The sequence below is a fragment of the Leptodactylus fuscus genome, chromosome 1, assembly GCF_031893055.1.
Source record: "Leptodactylus fuscus isolate aLepFus1 chromosome 1, aLepFus1.hap2, whole genome shotgun sequence".
Lineage (NCBI taxonomy): Eukaryota > Metazoa > Chordata > Amphibia > Anura > Leptodactylidae > Leptodactylus > Leptodactylus fuscus.
In genome coordinates this window covers 41,850,392-41,869,289 of record NC_134265.1, presented here as the reverse complement: position 1 = coordinate 41,869,289, position 18,898 = coordinate 41,850,392, and the positions used below count along the sequence as shown (strand labels likewise).

Here is an 18,898-nt window from a genome sequence, read left to right as displayed (position 1 = left end):
TCTAAGGTGTTGTCTAATCTTGCAGGCATATAGGTTCCTACCCTCTAACTTTCACCAGGGGTCAGATGAGGAGTCACGTGAGAAACACACTGAGCTCTGAACATGTAGGTGCACAAGCAGACATGTCAAAGAATGCAAAACAGCTCTCTAGTCATTTGAGTAGATGAGCAGTGACCTTAACTTTCTACTATACAAGCTCACAGCAACCCAATAGACACAGAAAAAGTCAAACCTGTTTTGGTTAAGAGGAGGTTATCCAGATGTCTGTCTCCAACCCCGAGAATGTATGTAATGACACAATATCCAGCTGCAAGGAAGAACAGAACAGAGGAGACGACATTGTTATAGATAATTGAGAGCAACATTAATGCAAGAAAAGAAACTAGTAGGCACCTACCACTGGAAATAGGCAATGCCATGAGGATATCTACTAGTATGCCTTTGGAATGTGGGGGGAAACTGGAGTAAACCCACAAACAGGAGAACATACAACTCCTTGAAGACATTGCACTTGGCTTGAATCCAACAGAGCTATCCACTGGGTGCATTCTTAATGTGCTGATGTGTGTTGTACCCTTGTTAGGCACAGCAGTCTATAATGGACCACATTATGTTCCCAGGTCTTAAAGCCAACAGTTAAGCGCCATGTGACCAGACCCAGTCATCAGAATCCTTTGTAGATATACACTGTGCATGGGATACTAGCTGATATGTGCAAGAGGTGGCTGATGGACATACATGACCATCATTAAACCAAAATGATCTCTACACCTCCCACCAAAAGAGCCTTGTGTCACAATGGGACAGCAACTACCCAAGAAATTGGACTAACTAATAATAGAACTTTTATTAAGTCCACATCAACCCCTATTGTTTTGGATCATGATTAAAAAGTTCTCATAGGAGTGAGGTCATATACTGTACATACTATTGGCCACCTATGGTAGCTGTCAATTTCCTAGACTGTACTGTGTCCTAGAAGACTAAGTGGTGACCTTATGCCTTGGTGCAAACACAATGGACACTTCAGTCTCTTGCCAACAATAAGACCCCCTAACTACTGAACAGTCCACATGGATAACTTTTTTTAATGAAACTATTGAATAGTCTATAGAAATGGTCTCCCGCCTCTGGCACTACAGCTACGACACAATCTCCAAGCAGGATGTTTCATGCATGTTATTAACTTGATATTTCCATTTCAGTTTGTTCTGTAATACCTACCACAGCTTTTTACATAAGTGTCCATGACCTCTGGGCTTATTCCATAGGGGCCCTTCTCATTTGGGGCATGTTTTCTGAAAAAGTTCTTCAAGAAAAATACAAAAGAATCAACTCAGGAGACCGACTCTTTGCCTCACTTAAAACTATAGATAGATTTCCTTTATATAATACTACATTTATGTATAAAAATATAAGCTTTATAATACTGCTCCTATGTACAAGAATATAACTAATACTGCTTCTATGTACAAGAATATAACTACTATAATACTGCTCCTATGTACAAGAATATACCGTATTTTTCGGACTATAAGACGCACCTAGGTTTTAGAGGAGGAAAATAGGGGAAAAAAATTTGAAGCAAAAAAATGGTAAAATATTTAATATATGGGAGTTGTAGTTTTGCAACAGCTGCAAGGCCACATTGACAGGTGACCCTGCAGCTGTACGGGGATGTATAGAGTGGGTTTTTTTGCAGGGCCAGAAGTACTTTTTAGTTATACCATTTTGGGGAATATCTATTGCTTAGATCACCTTGTATTGAAAAAAAAAACCCGGTGGTTTATGACATGATTTTCTACTATATATATATATATAACTATATATATATATATATATATATATATATATATATATATATATATATATATATATATATATATATATATTCTAGGGACAGGAGGTGATTTAGAACTTTTTTTCATATTTTTATTATATATTTTTAAAGGTTTTTTTTTTTTTTTTTTTTTTTTTTTTTTTTACACTATTTTATTCCCCCCCAGGGGCTTGAACCTGCGGTCACTTGATCGCAAGTCCCATAGACGGCAATACAAGTGTATTGCCGTCTATGGGACATTCTGTCTATTAGTATTACGGCTGGTCATAGAGACCAGCCGCAATACTAATACAGCAGTGACAGGCCGGGGAGCCTCATTAGGCTCCCGGCTGTCACCCGAACAGGTCGGCTCCTGCGATATCGCCGCGCAGGAGCCGGCCTGCAACTCTACAGGTACGGGCCGGTGGGGACTGGCCCCGGGGGAGAAGGGGCCACCGATACTGACCCGGCATCCGCTGTACTAGAGAGGCGGATGCCGGCACGGGATAGACGCCGGGGCCTGAGACATCGCTCCTCTGCCCTGCCTGAAGCCAGCGGCGGGGGGACGGAGGAGCGGAATAGCATCACTCCTCCCGCTGCTGGCTTCATTCAGTGCAGAGGATCGCAGCGATGTCTCAGGCCCCGGCGTCTATCACTTGCCGGCATTCGCCTCTCTATTACGGCGGATGCCAGGCCAGGCACATTCAGACTATAAGACGCACCCTTCTTTTCCCCAAAAATTTTGGGGGAAAAAAGTGCGTCTTATAGTCCGAAAAATACGGTAACTACTATAATACTGCTCCTATGTACAAGAATATAACTACTATAATACTGCTCCTATGTACAAGAATATAACTACTATAATACTGCTCCTATGTACAAGAATATAACTACTATAATACTGCTCCTATGTACAAGAATATAACTACTATAATACGACTCCCTACGTACAAGAAGATTACTATAATATTGCACCGTATGTACAAGAATAACTTACTAATTTAGTCAATTTCATTATATATACCCACCTGTATACTTCCCTCAGTGGCAAGAACCTCAGCAACAGGCACCGACTGAATAAACTGCATGAATCCTATAAGGAGAGGACATTATATTATACACACACTGAATACAGATTTTTCTCTATACACAGCTATTTATATGGATCGGAGCGGCTCTGTTCCGGTTTCCATCACACGGCCTTATACAACAGCTGCTCCCCACATGACATCACATCAAGCACTTTGCGCAGACGCTTTCTCCGCTTCTCCCTTAGTTTATTAGATTTTCCATTAAGCGACTAAAGTAAAACGTTGCTCTCAGACCAACAAGGCCCCTGAATTAAAACATGAGTCCACTGCAGCAAGTAATGGGATTGGCTATGTACATAAAGAGACTGGGCAGTGGGTTCCTGACTCAGGGGGTTTAGGTATAATAGTTTGCCAGATATTGGCAGGTGCTGGTACATATAGTCGCCATCTACAGAGCCAGATTGGGGTGGGGGGGTGGGTTTAACTGCTATTTGGTGGAGGGGAGGGGCTGGAATAGACCAGATGATGTAGAGTTGTTACCATGCTTTGTGCTGGTTGCCAGAACCTTGTAAGGCGTTAGCTTCAGATCCAAATTTTCCTTCCGTAAAAGCTGGAAAGAAAAGAACAAAGCTTGAGTAGGTTATTGTGTGTAAGACGGGAAAGTGACACTTGGTCACACATTGAAGACTTGACTAAAATACCTTTTGACATTGATGCACATGTGCCAACATGGAATGTGAGGTCACACCTTTTCATGTGACACGGGCACACTATGTACCAGTCACAAAAGGACCAAGAGCCAGGTGGATCAAGTACTTTCACCAGGCCAGGAGACTTGTTCACTCTTCCAGGACTCTGGGATATCGCCCCTTTTGCAGGAGCTGCAGATATTTGGTAGTGATGGCGGTAAGATAACCACCAAGCATTACTAATCTGCTGAAGCCCCCTCCCCACTGCTCCAGCACTGCCTTTTTAGCCCTTTCCTACAGTCTTTAGTGCCCTTTCCATGGGTACAGTCAAGTCAATAGCTGGAAGGGATTACAATATGTTGACATATGATAGTCTGAGCAGCCCACTAAAATCATGGAACTGAGGGGTTCACAGTTACGTAAAGCTTTATTAACTTTACACCCTTACCTGTCTTTGACCCCAATTTAGTCTGTTCTGTGACAAGCCCAATCCATAGCAGGTCACCAATTGAAGCTCAGTGGGAATTAGATGCCTAGGAGCCACAACGCTCAGCTGTTTGACGCGGTGGGCACAGGGTGTGGCATGACATTTGTTAGTAATGTCTGTTTGCAGCTAAATACCATTTGAGTGAATGAGGCTCAGCTGTAATACCAAGCACAGTCACTATACAGTGTTAAGTCTGTGAAGAGGACATAGCGCTCATCCGACCGCTGTGGTCTTATCAAATAACCGGCTGACATGCAAAATCCCTGCCGGTTGGACCCCTTACTACGGTTGAGACTATCTTAAGATTTCAGGATCGATTTATAAAACCCCACTGATTTCTGATCATTTTCCAGCTGATCCCGATCATGAAATTTGCTTGATCGCCAATCGGGATACGATCTTACTGATCGCTCAACCCTACCCCCTACTGATCTGCAGCTGATGCCCCAAGATCGCTCTTCTACTAACATGCCCAAAAACTGATTTAAGTAACTGAAGAAACTATTTAAGGTGAGTAAGTGCCCAGTTGCCAATTTTTTTATACAAATCCCATGCACCTGTGTAAGGACATAAGTCATATACAACTTCAGGCCTTCCAAACCCCTCTATGAAAGTCATGCCCCATGGCAGCAACCTATCACTGTGTCCATAGGGAACCACGATGTCCTGGCAGCTTCCTGCAAGTATTAGTGCAGGCACAGTTAGAAGCAGCTCCTGTACAGTCTTGATCTCTGCAGACCTGCTATATATGTGCTGAAAACTTATGGTGCAGGCGCAGTACAGGAAGCAGTTTGGCCATTTTGGATTGTGCCATATTTACCATGTTACTACGGTCATGGAGCACAGCTAACAGAGAAGGCCAATGTAAGCCCTGAAGTGGTATTCTAACTGAAGAGTATATGTCATTTCTGAAAATTTATTGGAAACTGGCCAACCCCTTGAATCCCACCATGGCAGCTACTTTCCAAAAACATATCTGCATAGAGCCTGATCTTAAGCCATTTGTCACAATGACAACACTACCATAACCCTTTTGGTCTACTCACTGTAACGCCTGCTGATCCCATTCACTTACCTTATCCATTAGTGAAATGATCTGAAGGATAAGCTGGTCCTGGCGCAAGTCGTCTCCATTTTTGAATATGACTGGATATTTGCCGCCATCCTCGGTCTTGAAATACAGTTTGGCTGGCATGAGAGCGCTCTACAGGGACAGGACAGTGATATTAACACAATAATGTTTGCCACGTTCTAGTAAGGTTCCTGAAAATGGTTTCCTTGATAGCTTGGAAGAGCCTACAGCCAGCAGCTATTTCTCCTGACTACCCATACATGCGGGTATATGTTCTTAACATGAAGAATGCAAACTACTAGCAGACATCTAGCAGCAGATTATCTATCCAAGTACAAAGGGATCAGATATGCTGGCAACCAACATGGCTTCCGTCTTTTCAGCAATACTTGGAAGTCTGAACAATGCCATGCATATTTGATGAATATCCATCCAACCAATGTGTGACTACACCAGTTGATGTTCATTGTCTACCAACCATCTACAGCTCCATTCAGATCACGCATTTTTAACATTCAACTGCTTACATAGATTGTAACATTGATCTCTATGTATATGACACACCGTTCCTTTACACCACTGAAAAGCAGATTTGCAGACATTGGACAAGCATCTTGGTTATGGGATTACCTTGAACAGAGTGGCTTTCTCTGGAATGATCCCGCGAATCTTCACCTGAGGCTCGAGGGGTAGAGGAATGGGTTCAATCTCAGAGAGGTTCATCTTCTCATTGTCTCCCAGCAAGGCCTGGAGGCGCTCATTCTGAAACAGGGCATAGAGATTACAAAGTTCAATTTTGGGGTTTTCTTACAAGGTACACAGAACTTTAGTTCAAGATGCCAAGAAAACAAAAGTGCTTTGCGACAATTTTAGACAAGTCCTTGGTGCACCATATATTATATTTAGGTCATAAGAAGCACCCATCAGGTCAATGGTCTCCTTTACAGAGTTTTATTCCATCCATATATATATATATATATATATATATATATATATATATATATATATGGAATATTATACACACACAGGTTAGGCTGCATTACTGCCATATACACAAGTTTGATTACAGTGTATGCCAATAACCTCAAACTACAAGAGCCCACCTGCCCAGACAAGGCAACCTCATTATTATGTCTAATATCCATTTCTTGTATTATTTCTTATTTATCCATCTTTTAGGTAATCTTTAATGACCATTTGTCCCCAAGTTACGTTTGCTAATATCTCTCGTGCATCTAGTCTCCATCCATAGAAATTGGATTAAATGTCAACCAGTCTTTATCCATTTCTCAAAGTTATTTTTTCTCTCTAATATCTACACGTCACCTCCATCCATCCAATGTCAGTATACTCCCATCTATGTTGTTACAGAGCACTGATGGTAATCCCATCCATTGAGAGTCCTCAAGGCACTTAGAGCAAAGCTGAATCTGACATAGAATGAACTGCATTTGTCGTCTATCGTATATGGGATATACAACCTGTTATGCCCTCATGTAACAGATGTGACAATGCTGAGAACAAACGGCAAATTCTGTATAATGCAGAGGCGACAGCAGACAAGAGGAAAGCTGCTGCGTGCCCAGGGAGGAGGAGAGCCAGGGACGTACCTTCTTTTTGCGGTTGCCACTTTCACGCTGCACTGCTTTCATGAGATGAACCAGTCTATCTACAAAGGTTTGCTGTGTTGCCAGCAGCGAGCGCATCACTCTGACAGACTTATCGCCCTAAAGCAAGGAAGGGAAAAATATAAAATTAACTTGTCTAGCTCGTTACTGTGGGTCTCATCTGCCTGTATGGAGAACGCAGCCGGCGCTCCCTTCACGGGCTGGATAGGATAATTATACTATCAAGAACTACAGTATTGTTCTGCTTGTAACAATACATGAATCTGGTTATAAAAGTATGACAAGCCAAGGGTCTGATTTGTGGGACCCCCACTGTTATCAAAGACAAGTGGTCCCAAGTCCTTACTGGCCAGTCAGCTGTCTTCAGCTACAAAGCAACATGAGACCCCTTTAACAGTACATACCCAAAAATCAAGCCCTTACGGAAAAAAAAAAACAAAAAAAAAAACAAAAAAACACACACTTACGGTCCAGGGGGCTCAGCTATATGGATTGTGAGGGTGCCCTGCAACTAGAAATTTATTTTTTAACCTATTCTGTGGATAGTCTATAGGGTACCTTCAGAAGTGCCTGACTAAAGCGTCGCATGACATTAAGGTACATCTCGTGGGTCTTCAGATCTCTCATTTGGGTGTCTTGGTCTTCACATTCAACAATAACATACCTGCAAAATAAAGATATGTTCATGATAAAGGTTTCTGCCTGTTATAACCCTAAGTCAGTAGTAAGTAGATTAGGACATACCAGTACAGGTAGTTGGCTAGGGTGGAGTTCTTACAAGCTCTGGAGATGAGGAAGGTGCAGAGATCTTGCTGGAATGAAGAGATTAATAAAGTATATTATGGGGGCATACTTGACCATGGACAGGGAGGGGGAAGAAAAATAGATGAGGTACAGCAGAGAAGGGAAGAGAAAGAAGGTGGGAAGAGGGCAAGCAAGGGCAGAGCAGAGAAGCACAGAAGAGAAGACAATGGGAGAGCAGATGAGAAAAAGGAAGACAAAGCAGGATAGTGACTGTATACTCAGCATGAGAAACGCCATTTCCTGCTGCATCCTTACTCAACAACTTTGGAATGACATGGAAAGCAGACAAAACCCAGACTACCGCCCTCCAACATCAATGAAGGTCCTGATTAATGTTCTCTGTCTGAACACTGAAATCCCAGCAACCCTATTACAAAATCTAGAGAAAACCTCTCTCAAGATATACTTTTCAATTAAAATCCAAATAACTCAATGGATCTAGAGCAACCAGAATTAATTTTAGACTCCAAAAGTGGATGCCCCCCAAAAACAAAGATTATCTTTGTTTTTGGGGGGCATCCACTTTTGGAGTCTCAATTAAAATCCAGCTTCAACCAGGAAGTTGAATCCAACGAGGACATGGTAGATAAATATACCTATATATCTATGTGTATGTAAATAGATATTAAGTTACATTAGGAACACGGGTTAAAAAGCCTCCCATTGATTTCAGTGTGTAGTGCTCATAGCCAGCACAAATTGAACTGAATGGGATCTATTTTGAGCAATCACACTGACACACGTATACATGTCTGAATACATGGTGCGTTTCTCCGTGGGAACGGAGCCTTAGAGTAGTGTTGGTTGTTATGCCATGAGGAAGGGATCTTTCCTGAAACGCGTAGCTTGACATGATCTTACCGACTTCTGTGGTTACTATGTAACATTAATACTTTTTTCAATAAGTTTTTTTTTTTTTTTTTTTTTTTTTATTATTATATACAACTACCACATCATCATTGGATTCAAGTTCCTGGTTGAAGCTGGATTTTAAATGAAAAGTGTATCCATGTCTGCCCCGAGTCCATATGGGCATCATGCTTCCTAGGATCATGATAGTTTCAATATAGATATAGGGTGAGCTGAAAGTTTATCTTTTTTGCATTTGTCTTTCAAGATCTATAAGGGTTTTGAGCAATAAAGAGAGGGGAGCAACTTAAAGCGACACTAAAGTTATCCACACGAGGGATTTAGAGGTCGTAGTAGTTTTCATGGTCTGTTATCTTAGACAACATTGCCATAAGTAAAATATCTACACATATATGAGATGACTTTCTGCCATGAGCCGTAGCCTAGACTGGACTTCCATTAATGGGATGTAGACCTGTCACTTGACATGGACAACTGTTCGAAGACCATACCAAAAGGCCACCAAGATAATCCAAAAATGTAGATCTACTCTTCAATAGATATCGACCATCTGTCAGCATTTGACAGACTGACCAAGACACTTGATCTACTATAGGAAAGTTTACCTCAAGGTTTTCAGCTTCTGCGCCATCTTTAGCCTTGGAGGAAGTTGCTGGAGATGCCTGTGCATGTGTAGTAGACTGAATCTGTGGACTGAGGGAGAAATAAACAGTCAGCACCAGAAGTATAGGCTCTGCAGAATTAAGAGGGGTTACCTGGGAACTTTTTAAAGCTCATGTCTTGAGGGGGAGGGGGTTATCCTCTTGTGTTCAGTACGACCGGAACTATAGGGGCAGTCAATAGATCACTGCAATAATAAAGCCAGCTCCTATAGTATAGAAAATACCACTGAACACTGGCAAAGAGCTGGTGCTGGTTCTGCATATTGCATAATTTATGCTAATTGGGCACCGCCACATCATCCCTTCATGCCAGAATGCCATCACATTCGGGGATTCATCAAATCTCAGCTTTGTGCAGTTTTCGCCATAACCAGTGTATGCTGGAAAACCCTATCAACTTTAAGACAATGGATGTGTGAAGAAGTTGAGGTGTACAGTACCTGTCAGTGTCTCCGGGGTTTACTCCAGAGGTCAGCATGCTGTCCAGCATGGAGCCCTGGCTGTCTTTCTTTGTAGGTTCTAGTCCGTTCTTTATATCGTCAAAGTTCTCATATTTCAGAGCTTGAACTAACTGGAGTAAGTACATCAGCAAATCCTATGGAGGAGAAAAAAAATAAATAAATAAAGTGTAACTAAAAAGGCGGCGTTTATATCTAGAGATTTGCTGCAGAATACATTGACGTTATATAAAAATGACGACCCTACATTAATTTGTGTACACAAAGCTAAAAACTTCCCACATACAGAACACACACACACACACACACACACACACACACACCACAGGCATTGTTCCCCTTTAATAACCCTCACTGCAGACACGGCCGGGCCACGCTCCCCCTAAAGTACATGTATAATAACTTTTTAATGAAGTCATTAGTAGCGGCCATTTTCCTGTGTAAATGAAGGCCGCCGCATTCTTTTAGACTTCTACACCCACTAACCAACATGACTAATGTTTCAGTGGAGTGCTTGAGAAACGGGCACTTGAACAGAAGAGAGAAGTTGCGCGGCGACATCTGTTCTGTCACCGAGCAGTGAATTGTCCTTGAAGAGGGACAGGAATTCATATCGTGTTAAATATATGCAGGGAGAATCCATAAAAGGAGACGCTAATGGCGTACGATATATTCCACTGAATCCATGCTATAAATCAATATATGTAGATTGCATGGAGCGCATACAGAACAAGCCAACGCAGGATCACAGGAAGAAACTTTCCTTACAAGTCACCATGTTCTGGGGAGGGGGTGGCATCTCACATGGACCCCTTACCAGATACAGGAGTTTTTAAAGAGGCACTAAAGAGAATGAACGCACACTGACCCCTCTCCCACCACACAACGGATGAAAAATTAAGCAAACCCTCCACTTCCTACTTAAAAACAAAAAGCAGTGAACACTGACGCCTCGCCCCCATCCCTGTACACGGATGACACCGCCGCCCCTTCAATCTCATTAAAACATTCTTTTTCAACCCACTTATTTCTTCTGAAGGGTCACCCAAAAAAATAAATAAAGATGACAATACCGGCCTCTGTACAGTCAGAGAATCTACGCTTCTGCCGTCGCTTCTCGGCTCAAAGGTTAAAGCAAAACTTGGAAATAAATTGAATCTTACAGGCCACTTTACCAGCTGAAGAAATGAGAGGCCTGACCCACGAGCGGCACAATCGATATCATTCTTCAAACAAGTAATGGAATTTCTATCAGATTATAAGAAGAGGTCAGCGTTTGACAAGTGCGGCCAGGGAGATTATCCTGCCTGCACAACTCCGCTCTAATAGCTTCCGGCTTAACCCTACCCAGGTCTGTGGCGATTGGTGAACAGATCCGATAACTACGATCAGTTTCACATTTACATACAGAATACGCCATATTTCGTTTTATATGGCCAGTCAGTCATATCTATAGTTCTCCCCAAGCTATTCCCTCCATCATCATTCCTTTGATCTGGTGTTTCTGAAACAGTCATGTCCCTCCTCTTTGTCCTAGGTCTAACCATAAGACAACTTGCTGCTGCTGCAGCAGGAGCCTCCCGCCCCCCCTTGAATGGCAGCAGCAAGACAAATTAAAAGCAGTTACCACCACCAAATGCGCATCCAAACCACTTATGTTCTCCAGGTCACTAACTGCTATATAACAGTTCATAACAGGGCCAATTGGGAAACTAAATCCCCGATGCATAAAGCCGTATGGGCTATCTGGTTCTCCAAGTCTAAGACAAGTTCCCTGTGAGCTGAATCCTAGAGGCTTTCCACTTAAAGGAAAAAAACAAAACGCTGCACACAAATTACCCCACACAGACAAAACCCCTACTATACAGTATAGGCCATACAAGTCAGGAATTCACTGACTAAACATGTATCCCATCACGGCTAAAGCTCTTATTTTTTTCCAGTAAATCCTGAAGCTTTAGGCAGGGTTGACATCTTGCCCCATGCAGCACTTACATCATCATCTGCTTGCTGGAGGCGAGCTACAGCGTAACGTCGCACCGTTGGATAGGTGAAGTGAGACGACAGGAGCTCCAGAGAGTCTTCAACGTCCATTGGTTTCCATTTACCCAGAAGTTCAAGAGCTTGTTTGACTTCTTGAGGTAAATCCCATTTGACACATTTGAGGAACTTTGTCAAGGCCTAAAGGGAATAAGATTTGCACATTAGGCTTCCAATTGGGATCTACTGATGGGGTGGGGGAAGGAGATCAACTATATTTGGGCGTGAATGAACCACCATGTAAATGGCTATGCACCCTGAACATAAAAGTTTATATATGATGGAGCTTCTACCTCAGGATTTAATAAAGAGATTTCTGAACATTTGCTGGGGTGGAGGGAAGCTGTGAAAGTCCATGCCTAATAGAAAGCTTCTTGAAGTGGTTTTCCAGCATAAAACTACTGATGACTTTTCTTAAGGCTCAGCAACTGTTGCGCAGAATGGAGCAGGAAGCAGACAGCTCTGTTCTGTATAGTGGCCAGACCTGGGTATTGCAGATCAGCTCTCAACATGAATGGGAGCTGAACTGTAATAACTGTTCAGGTGCTACAAAGGTCAATACTGTCTGCTTTCCACTGTAATCTCTGTTACTAAAAAATAGCTGATCAGTGTGGGTGCCAGACCCTCACAGATCTGATCTTAATGAAATATCCTTAGAGGTCTTGGCTATGTATATGCTATAACCATAAGAGCAATACTAACCTTCTCCTGGTTTGTGAGGTAGTATCTGAATTTCCACACCAGGTCCTGCTCCTCTGAGGTCAGCTGTTTGGTTGGCGGGTAGCTGACAATGATCTGAAAAAAAAAAAAAAAAATTATATAATTACGGTATACTGAGAAGTGGTATAATCTGTATTATCTAAGCAATCACAGATAAAGTGGATTCACACAGTAATTTATGGGGGGGGGGGGGTCACAGCAGTTTTTCCTTCTCAAATATAAAATAAACAGTGGTGGTGGGGGGGGGGGGTATAGTAAGTCTATGCCCGGAATCAATGTAAATTATAGCCCAAATGTACATCAGCTCATAGCTGGCATAGATTCCATTTTCTGTCACACGGACATGGGAGGTGCAAAAGGAGTTTAGGGAGAGACTTCTGCATCTTTAGAAATTGGTTTCTCTTTTGCAGGGAATTTTCCAAACTTCCGCCCCCCTCCCATCCAAGTCACCATGTGCACTCACATTGAGCTGATCTCGTGTAGCAGCATTTGGTTTCAGATCGCGACAGGAGGCGCCACTTCTTAGACTTCGGGCAAGTATGTGGTATTTTCTCTCCACCAGATTTTCCTACAAAGTTAGGGAGAGGGGAAAAAAAAAAATATATATATATATTATATAATGTTACGCCACAATTAACTTATCCTTTAGTGCTCCAGGGCCCCTGGAATGCATATTTCTTTCAGGTTCCTTGAAAATAAGCTGTTCACAGAGTGCCCCTAGCTGAAACCTCCTAATGTACTGAAATTTGCAGAGAAACCTAAGTGGTACATGATCCATTTACCTGCAGCACCCCCACAGGAGACATTAGGCATTACAGATTTTCCATATAGTCTGGTTAATGCAGGACTGCTCCTCTGGCTGGCTACTGGGAGTACCAGCAGTGGTCAGGACATGGATATGAAATAACTGCCCTATATTACAGATCTAAGTTACAAATGGCTTGTCCAGACACTGTATACAGCAGATGAGGAGATGTAGCTGACATACAGCAAGACTAACCTTTATATAATAATTTTACCATAGAAGACAATACAAGCGATATAAATATTAAGTCACAAGTTATTGCATTAGGCACTCACCACACACAGCCCAGGATCCGGAACTTTTACAATCTCATTAGTGGTGGGAATTGGAATGGACTCGTCCCCATCCTGCAAGACATTACTTACAGTTACTACCAGGAAGAAGCTAAAATACAAAAGGACAGCCAATACACATACAGATCAGTCAGTATGCCCTCATGTGCATAGATCCTCTACGCCATCTTGTAAGCATTCATTGAAACAGTAAATATGTATCAGACACACAACTCCCGTAAAGACATGATTCTTTAATCCACCACCACACTTTCAGCTCTAGCAAAGCCTGTCTGAAGCAGTATATGTAGCCTCCATTTACCATTTAGGGTTCCCTCTATTTTTGCCATAAACTAATGGTGTGAATAAGACAGGTTAACAAAACTTGCAATTTAATGCACAGGTCAATGGATCCTATACAGGAGTGGAGTACAGAGATTCACAAACATCAGCGCTGGTTACAAAATACACCTACTACACTATTGCCAACTATGAACTAGAATTTAGTTATACTGCCCACCACGTACAAGAATATAACTACTGTGATACTACCTCCTATGTACAAGAATACAACTACTATAATACTGCCCCTATGTACAAGAATATAATACTATAATACTGCCTCCTATATACAAGAATATAACTACTATAATACTGCCCCCATGTACAAGAATACAAATGCTATGCTACTAATTATACTGTAAATGTGAATGTTTGTTCCTCGATCACACACAAACAGCTGAACAGATTTGGATGAACTTAGCCTATGTGTTAATCGAGGTTACAAACTGTCTATTTTTTTATCCCAGTAAATGACGTGGCTTCACGACTTATGAATTTATGTTCACATACTATATTATATTGCTCTTGCTGACAGGACTATCAGTTAATTGCATTTGGCTGATAAAGCCAGGTCTGTTACCTCTCTAAACACACAGCTAACCCAGAGTACATTGCTGAGACACTGAATGGGAAAACACCTTTAGGCTAAGGCCCCATGGGTTGTATCCGCAGGCATTAAAGCGCTGCAGAAAGAACCGCTGTGTGATCGCATTGCGGTTCTTTCCACAACACTTTGAAGAGAAAGTTCAGAGTTTCTCTGCGGACTCTCTTCCCATTATATCTACAGGAAAGCCGCCGGCGTTTCCATCGATATAATGGACATGCTGCAATTTGCAAAGCCGCAGCGGCTTTGCAAATCGCAGAGTGTTCACAGTGCGTTTTTTTCTGCAAAGTGGGCATGGGATTCGCATGAATCCCATCCCCTTTGCTTGCACTGTAAAACGCTGCGATTTTTCCCGCAGTGTCCCTGCTGAGGGCAAATCGCAGTGTTTACATCCTGTGGGGCCCTGGCCTCAATCCAAATTGGTAGTTTGCCAATTTTAAACATGCCCAGAAAAAGAAAATCTAATTGGTCACAAAATCCTAAAACAATGAGCGCTATGAAGGTAGTTAGAAGTCAGAGTTCTCCTCAAGCGGAGCTGAGGGGGATCACTAACACCACACTCATAAGGCATCCCAGCGAGCTGCCGGAACAATCATAGGCACACTGTGAGGAACAAGTTCAGCGGCAGGCCAGCATGAGAGCTGCCGAAACGCCGGAGCAGGTGAACAATCGACAGCAACAATTTGCTGAATATAGGCGGATCATCAATGCCAACAACACGAAGATGAAGTTACGGGCAGAGGCTAGTACTATAATATTGCTCCCATGTACAAGGTTATCAGAATATTGCTCCTATATTCTTGTACATAAGTACTATAATACTACCCCCACCCCCCTTACAATATAACTACTGTAATATGTTCTTTTACATAAGAGCAATAACTATTGAACCCTTTCCTATGTACAGAAATATGGTATAGTAGGGGCAGCATTATAGTTATAGGTTACACCTATAACAAATATACCAGAACAGAGTATATGACTTTTCACAATGGAGTATATGTATAGCAGTATACGGCTGTTAACAGGTCAGCAGGGTGGGGGAGCTGCGGCAGCACGCAGCCAGTCTCACACAGTATAATAAGAGTCTGGGGGCTGCCGACTTAAACGTTTTGATTTTTGCAGACTTGAAGAGTGAATGAGAAGACAAAGTGCTGTGAGAAGACGGCTCCATTCTGCTGAATTGCTTGGGTGATTTGGGGCCTGATTTCTATGCGAAGCTCAGAGATAAAGTGGATGCAGGTCAGATGTGCTTTGTGTCCTGTCTGAATACCGCCAGTAATGAGCTCCAGCAAGCGCAGCCTATAACCGCCTCAGACATACCGCGAACAAAATGCTTTGTTTTCAATTAAAGGAAACGGTCCATACTTTAATGTATGGATCTCTGATATATACTGGTAAATAGAGGGTATATACAATATCGGCGACACGTGTCCATAGAGGGCAGTCTTTCAGTGGACATTAGATTAGGACCCCCACAGTATCTTTGAGTCAACAACTGCAGTAAATCCCCAAGACTTTTCCTATAGTAGTGAAATTTTAGTTAGTTTTGTCACCTATAAATTTTTCACTAGTTGCCCTTGGCAACAGACTACAGTTTGGCTTCTCCTGTTGTCAGTCATGTAGAATATGCCTGTCTGTGGCATAACGTCCGGGGTAGGGGCTGCCACAGGGCTTGGGACATTAGGGGCCCAGTGACAGCCACTACCGCCACGTTTTTTTTCTTCTTTCCTCAATAGGCAGTTACTGACTGGAGTTACTCCAGCCGGTAATGGGCCCCATTTACTTACAGATCCTGGGATCGGTAAGTGACGACATGGGCCCCACAGATACTATCATTATACACAAGTATAATGATCAGAGGCCCGGGAGAGGTAAGGGAATATTAAAAAAAAAAAAAAAAAAAAAAAAAAAAAGTTACCTTCAGGCAGGCTTCGGGCCTAGTTGTGTGACATGCATGACGTAACATGAGCGGGACCTGCATACCAAGTCATGTGACATCCCGGACATCATTGAAGATGGCCGACACCATGAGGAGTGCAGCAGAGCTGGGGATAGGCAAGTGACAGGTTTTTTTATTTTAATGTTGGTTTCCCCCCCGGTCTCTGATTATTATACTCTGGGGCCTGAAAAAGACCCCAGAATATTGTTCATGGGTGGCCACTATGAAAGGGAAGAAGGACGGATTCCCCCCACGTTCACCACAGGGCCTGCCATTCCTAGTTACGCCACTCATACCCGCCTTCTCATAAGAACAGCGTCACTTCTGTTCATAGGTTGGGTTTGCCACCTTTTCACCCAAGAGTGCCACACCTGTGGTAATACAACTCAATGCTTAATCTATAGAATCTTGGGAGGGACTAAAGCTACAATTAGATACATTGTGAGCACACAATCCTTCTTGGAAAACAAGAGATGGAATGCAGCAGAGATTTCAGAGTGAATGTCAGTTAGTAGGAGGAAAGGAGGACAAAAATCCCTTTTCAATGAATGAAAATCTTTTTTTAAATGCAGCTTTAGATGGACTGGAGTAGAATGACGATATGATTTAACTCAACATTTGCAAAACCAATTATTGCTGAACATTATGAGACAGTTTAACCTGTAATATTATTTGGAGGAGATACACTTGACGTTTTCGTTTTACACAGCACATGTGATAAAGCCGGCTCCTCCGCGCCGTAAATCACTTCTCGTTGGCTCACACTGACTTCCAATTTTCTCTTTCAACTGAGCATGGCATTAAGATACAATTCCCCATTAATACGCTGACAAACGCATTAGCACTGGTATGTTATCATTTATAAGCAGCGAGGCTTCAGCCGCACACAGTAAAAGGCGATCACGCGTGGTCGGCCATAATAACTCCTGTCGGCCAGGAACGCTGCAGAGTGTTGCAGAATCCCAGGGTCCTAGACCTCATGAATGATCCAGTTAGTAGCTTGTCACAATGATGTCAAAAATAAAGTGAAGATACGCCAATTTCTTGTACTTGAAGATTTTCTGTACCCCCTCATCCTACACGAGTCCCAGAAAGAGGTAATTGTGCTTGTAGGATTGCTGCAGCCCACACAAGTAGCTAGGTTTTAAATGTAGATTGTGAGCCCCATATAGGATCACAATGTACTTTTTTTTCCCCCTAACAGTAGGTCTTTTTGGAATGGGAGGAAATCCATGCAAACACAAGGAGAACATACAAACTCCTTGCAGATGTTGTTCCTGGCAGGATTCAAACCCAGGACTCCAGCGCTGCAAGGCTGCAGTGCTAACCACTGAGCCACCGTGTTGCCCCACAAGTAGCTAGTCTGAGGGCTTCGAGTCCTGGACAATCCCTTTAGTCATCTGTAGTGCTACCCGATACCTTTACAGACCAGCTGTCAGAGCTGATCTCCATTTGAATGCTGCAAAGTACATTTATGGCTCGGGTCCTCACCTGCAAGGTTTCCAGCTCTGTAGCTATTAGAGATGAGCGAACACTATTCGAGACAGCAGTTTCGAATAGCACGCTCCCATAGAAAGGAATGGAGGTAGCCAGCACGCAGGTGGTTAAGCAACCGGCTGCCAGCAAAGTCTGCATGCCGGCCGCTTCCATTCATTTCTATGGGAGCGTGTTATTCAGAATGGCTCATCTCTAGTAACTATACATTGGATGGCACTAAGGGGTTAATGATTGGATATAGTACAACGCTCTAACATGCATAGGGCACGAGTCCTGTAATAGGTAATGCATCTATATATGTGTATACACCGTATAATAGGAGGCCTTCAGAAAAACTTCGTAATAACTCTAAGTGTTGAGAAGGGCGGCTGCAGAATTCTGGTCACATACGGCGCTGTAAGACGTCACTTATCAATGTCTTCAGGGAAGGCAATCTAAAATAAATTCCTGTCTACCATGACAATATAAAATGAGAAAAACACCTCTCCTGCCAACAGTCTGCAATACTTTATCACATACTCAGGGGGTTCTCTCAGACTCGGGCGGTCGCTGAAGAACGAGACAAGACAAGAGTGCGGACTAATCACGGCAAAGGAGAGACAGCAGAACAGGACTAAATGGAGTACAGGAGACACGTACAATAGGATTCTTATGTGGGTTATAGTTAGATTCATGGTGGCTGGCTCTGCAAGGTTCTTACCTCGTAGTCGCTGACTAAGAGTTCTATGAGAGATGAAGAAATGGCATGAGAGAGGGGCATGAGAGTGGCCATCTACTACTAAGAGTTACCTTTTCATAGTAAACTATTGTATATTCCTGATCGCCTTTCTTCACACGAGGAAATTCGATCATCAGATACATGAAGTTGGAGCTGCGCTTTTCCCTCTGCAACAAAAAACAAAACATACATTTCTATTAGTCATCCAATATACAGAACGTCAATGCACACTGCAGACAAAAGTGGAACCATCACGGTGGCAGCATGTGAAGAGCATATAGATCTCCTGAGTACCCAAACGGATTTGGAACCCCCTCGAGACATTCATCTGTAGAAGTCCCAGCAGGTCATGACATCCGTTCCTATACCAGACTAGTATATGTAGTGTTACAACATCTGCAGGTTACAGATGGAAGGGAGCCTGCTCTTCTGGACATG

General features: G+C 42.7%; 1 protein-coding gene across 2 annotated transcripts in view; it reads right to left on the bottom strand.

The window, feature by feature from the left end:
- PIK3C3 (phosphatidylinositol 3-kinase catalytic subunit type 3) overlaps positions 1–18,898 on the bottom strand; it is a 78,460-nt gene that overhangs the window by 43,246 nt on the left and 16,316 nt on the right. For both annotated transcript variants that reach the window (XM_075269758.1, XM_075269759.1), the window contains 16 exons: positions 18,532–18,627; positions 13,361–13,432; positions 12,744–12,848; positions 12,263–12,355; positions 11,516–11,701; positions 9,503–9,657; positions 9,006–9,093; positions 7,471–7,538; positions 7,285–7,390; positions 6,709–6,825; positions 5,729–5,860; positions 5,102–5,230; positions 3,391–3,460; positions 2,848–2,912; positions 1,225–1,309; positions 233–307 (listed from right to left, as the gene is read on the bottom strand). In XM_075269758.1, the coding sequence (XP_075125859.1) occupies positions 233–307; positions 1,225–1,309; positions 2,848–2,912; positions 3,391–3,460; positions 5,102–5,230; positions 5,729–5,860; positions 6,709–6,825; positions 7,285–7,390; positions 7,471–7,538; positions 9,006–9,093; positions 9,503–9,657; positions 11,516–11,701; positions 12,263–12,355; positions 12,744–12,848; positions 13,361–13,432; positions 18,532–18,627 (1,642 nt within the window). The remainder of the gene's footprint in view (positions 1–232; positions 308–1,224; positions 1,310–2,847; positions 2,913–3,390; positions 3,461–5,101; positions 5,231–5,728; positions 5,861–6,708; positions 6,826–7,284; positions 7,391–7,470; positions 7,539–9,005; positions 9,094–9,502; positions 9,658–11,515; positions 11,702–12,262; positions 12,356–12,743; positions 12,849–13,360; positions 13,433–18,531; positions 18,628–18,898) is intronic.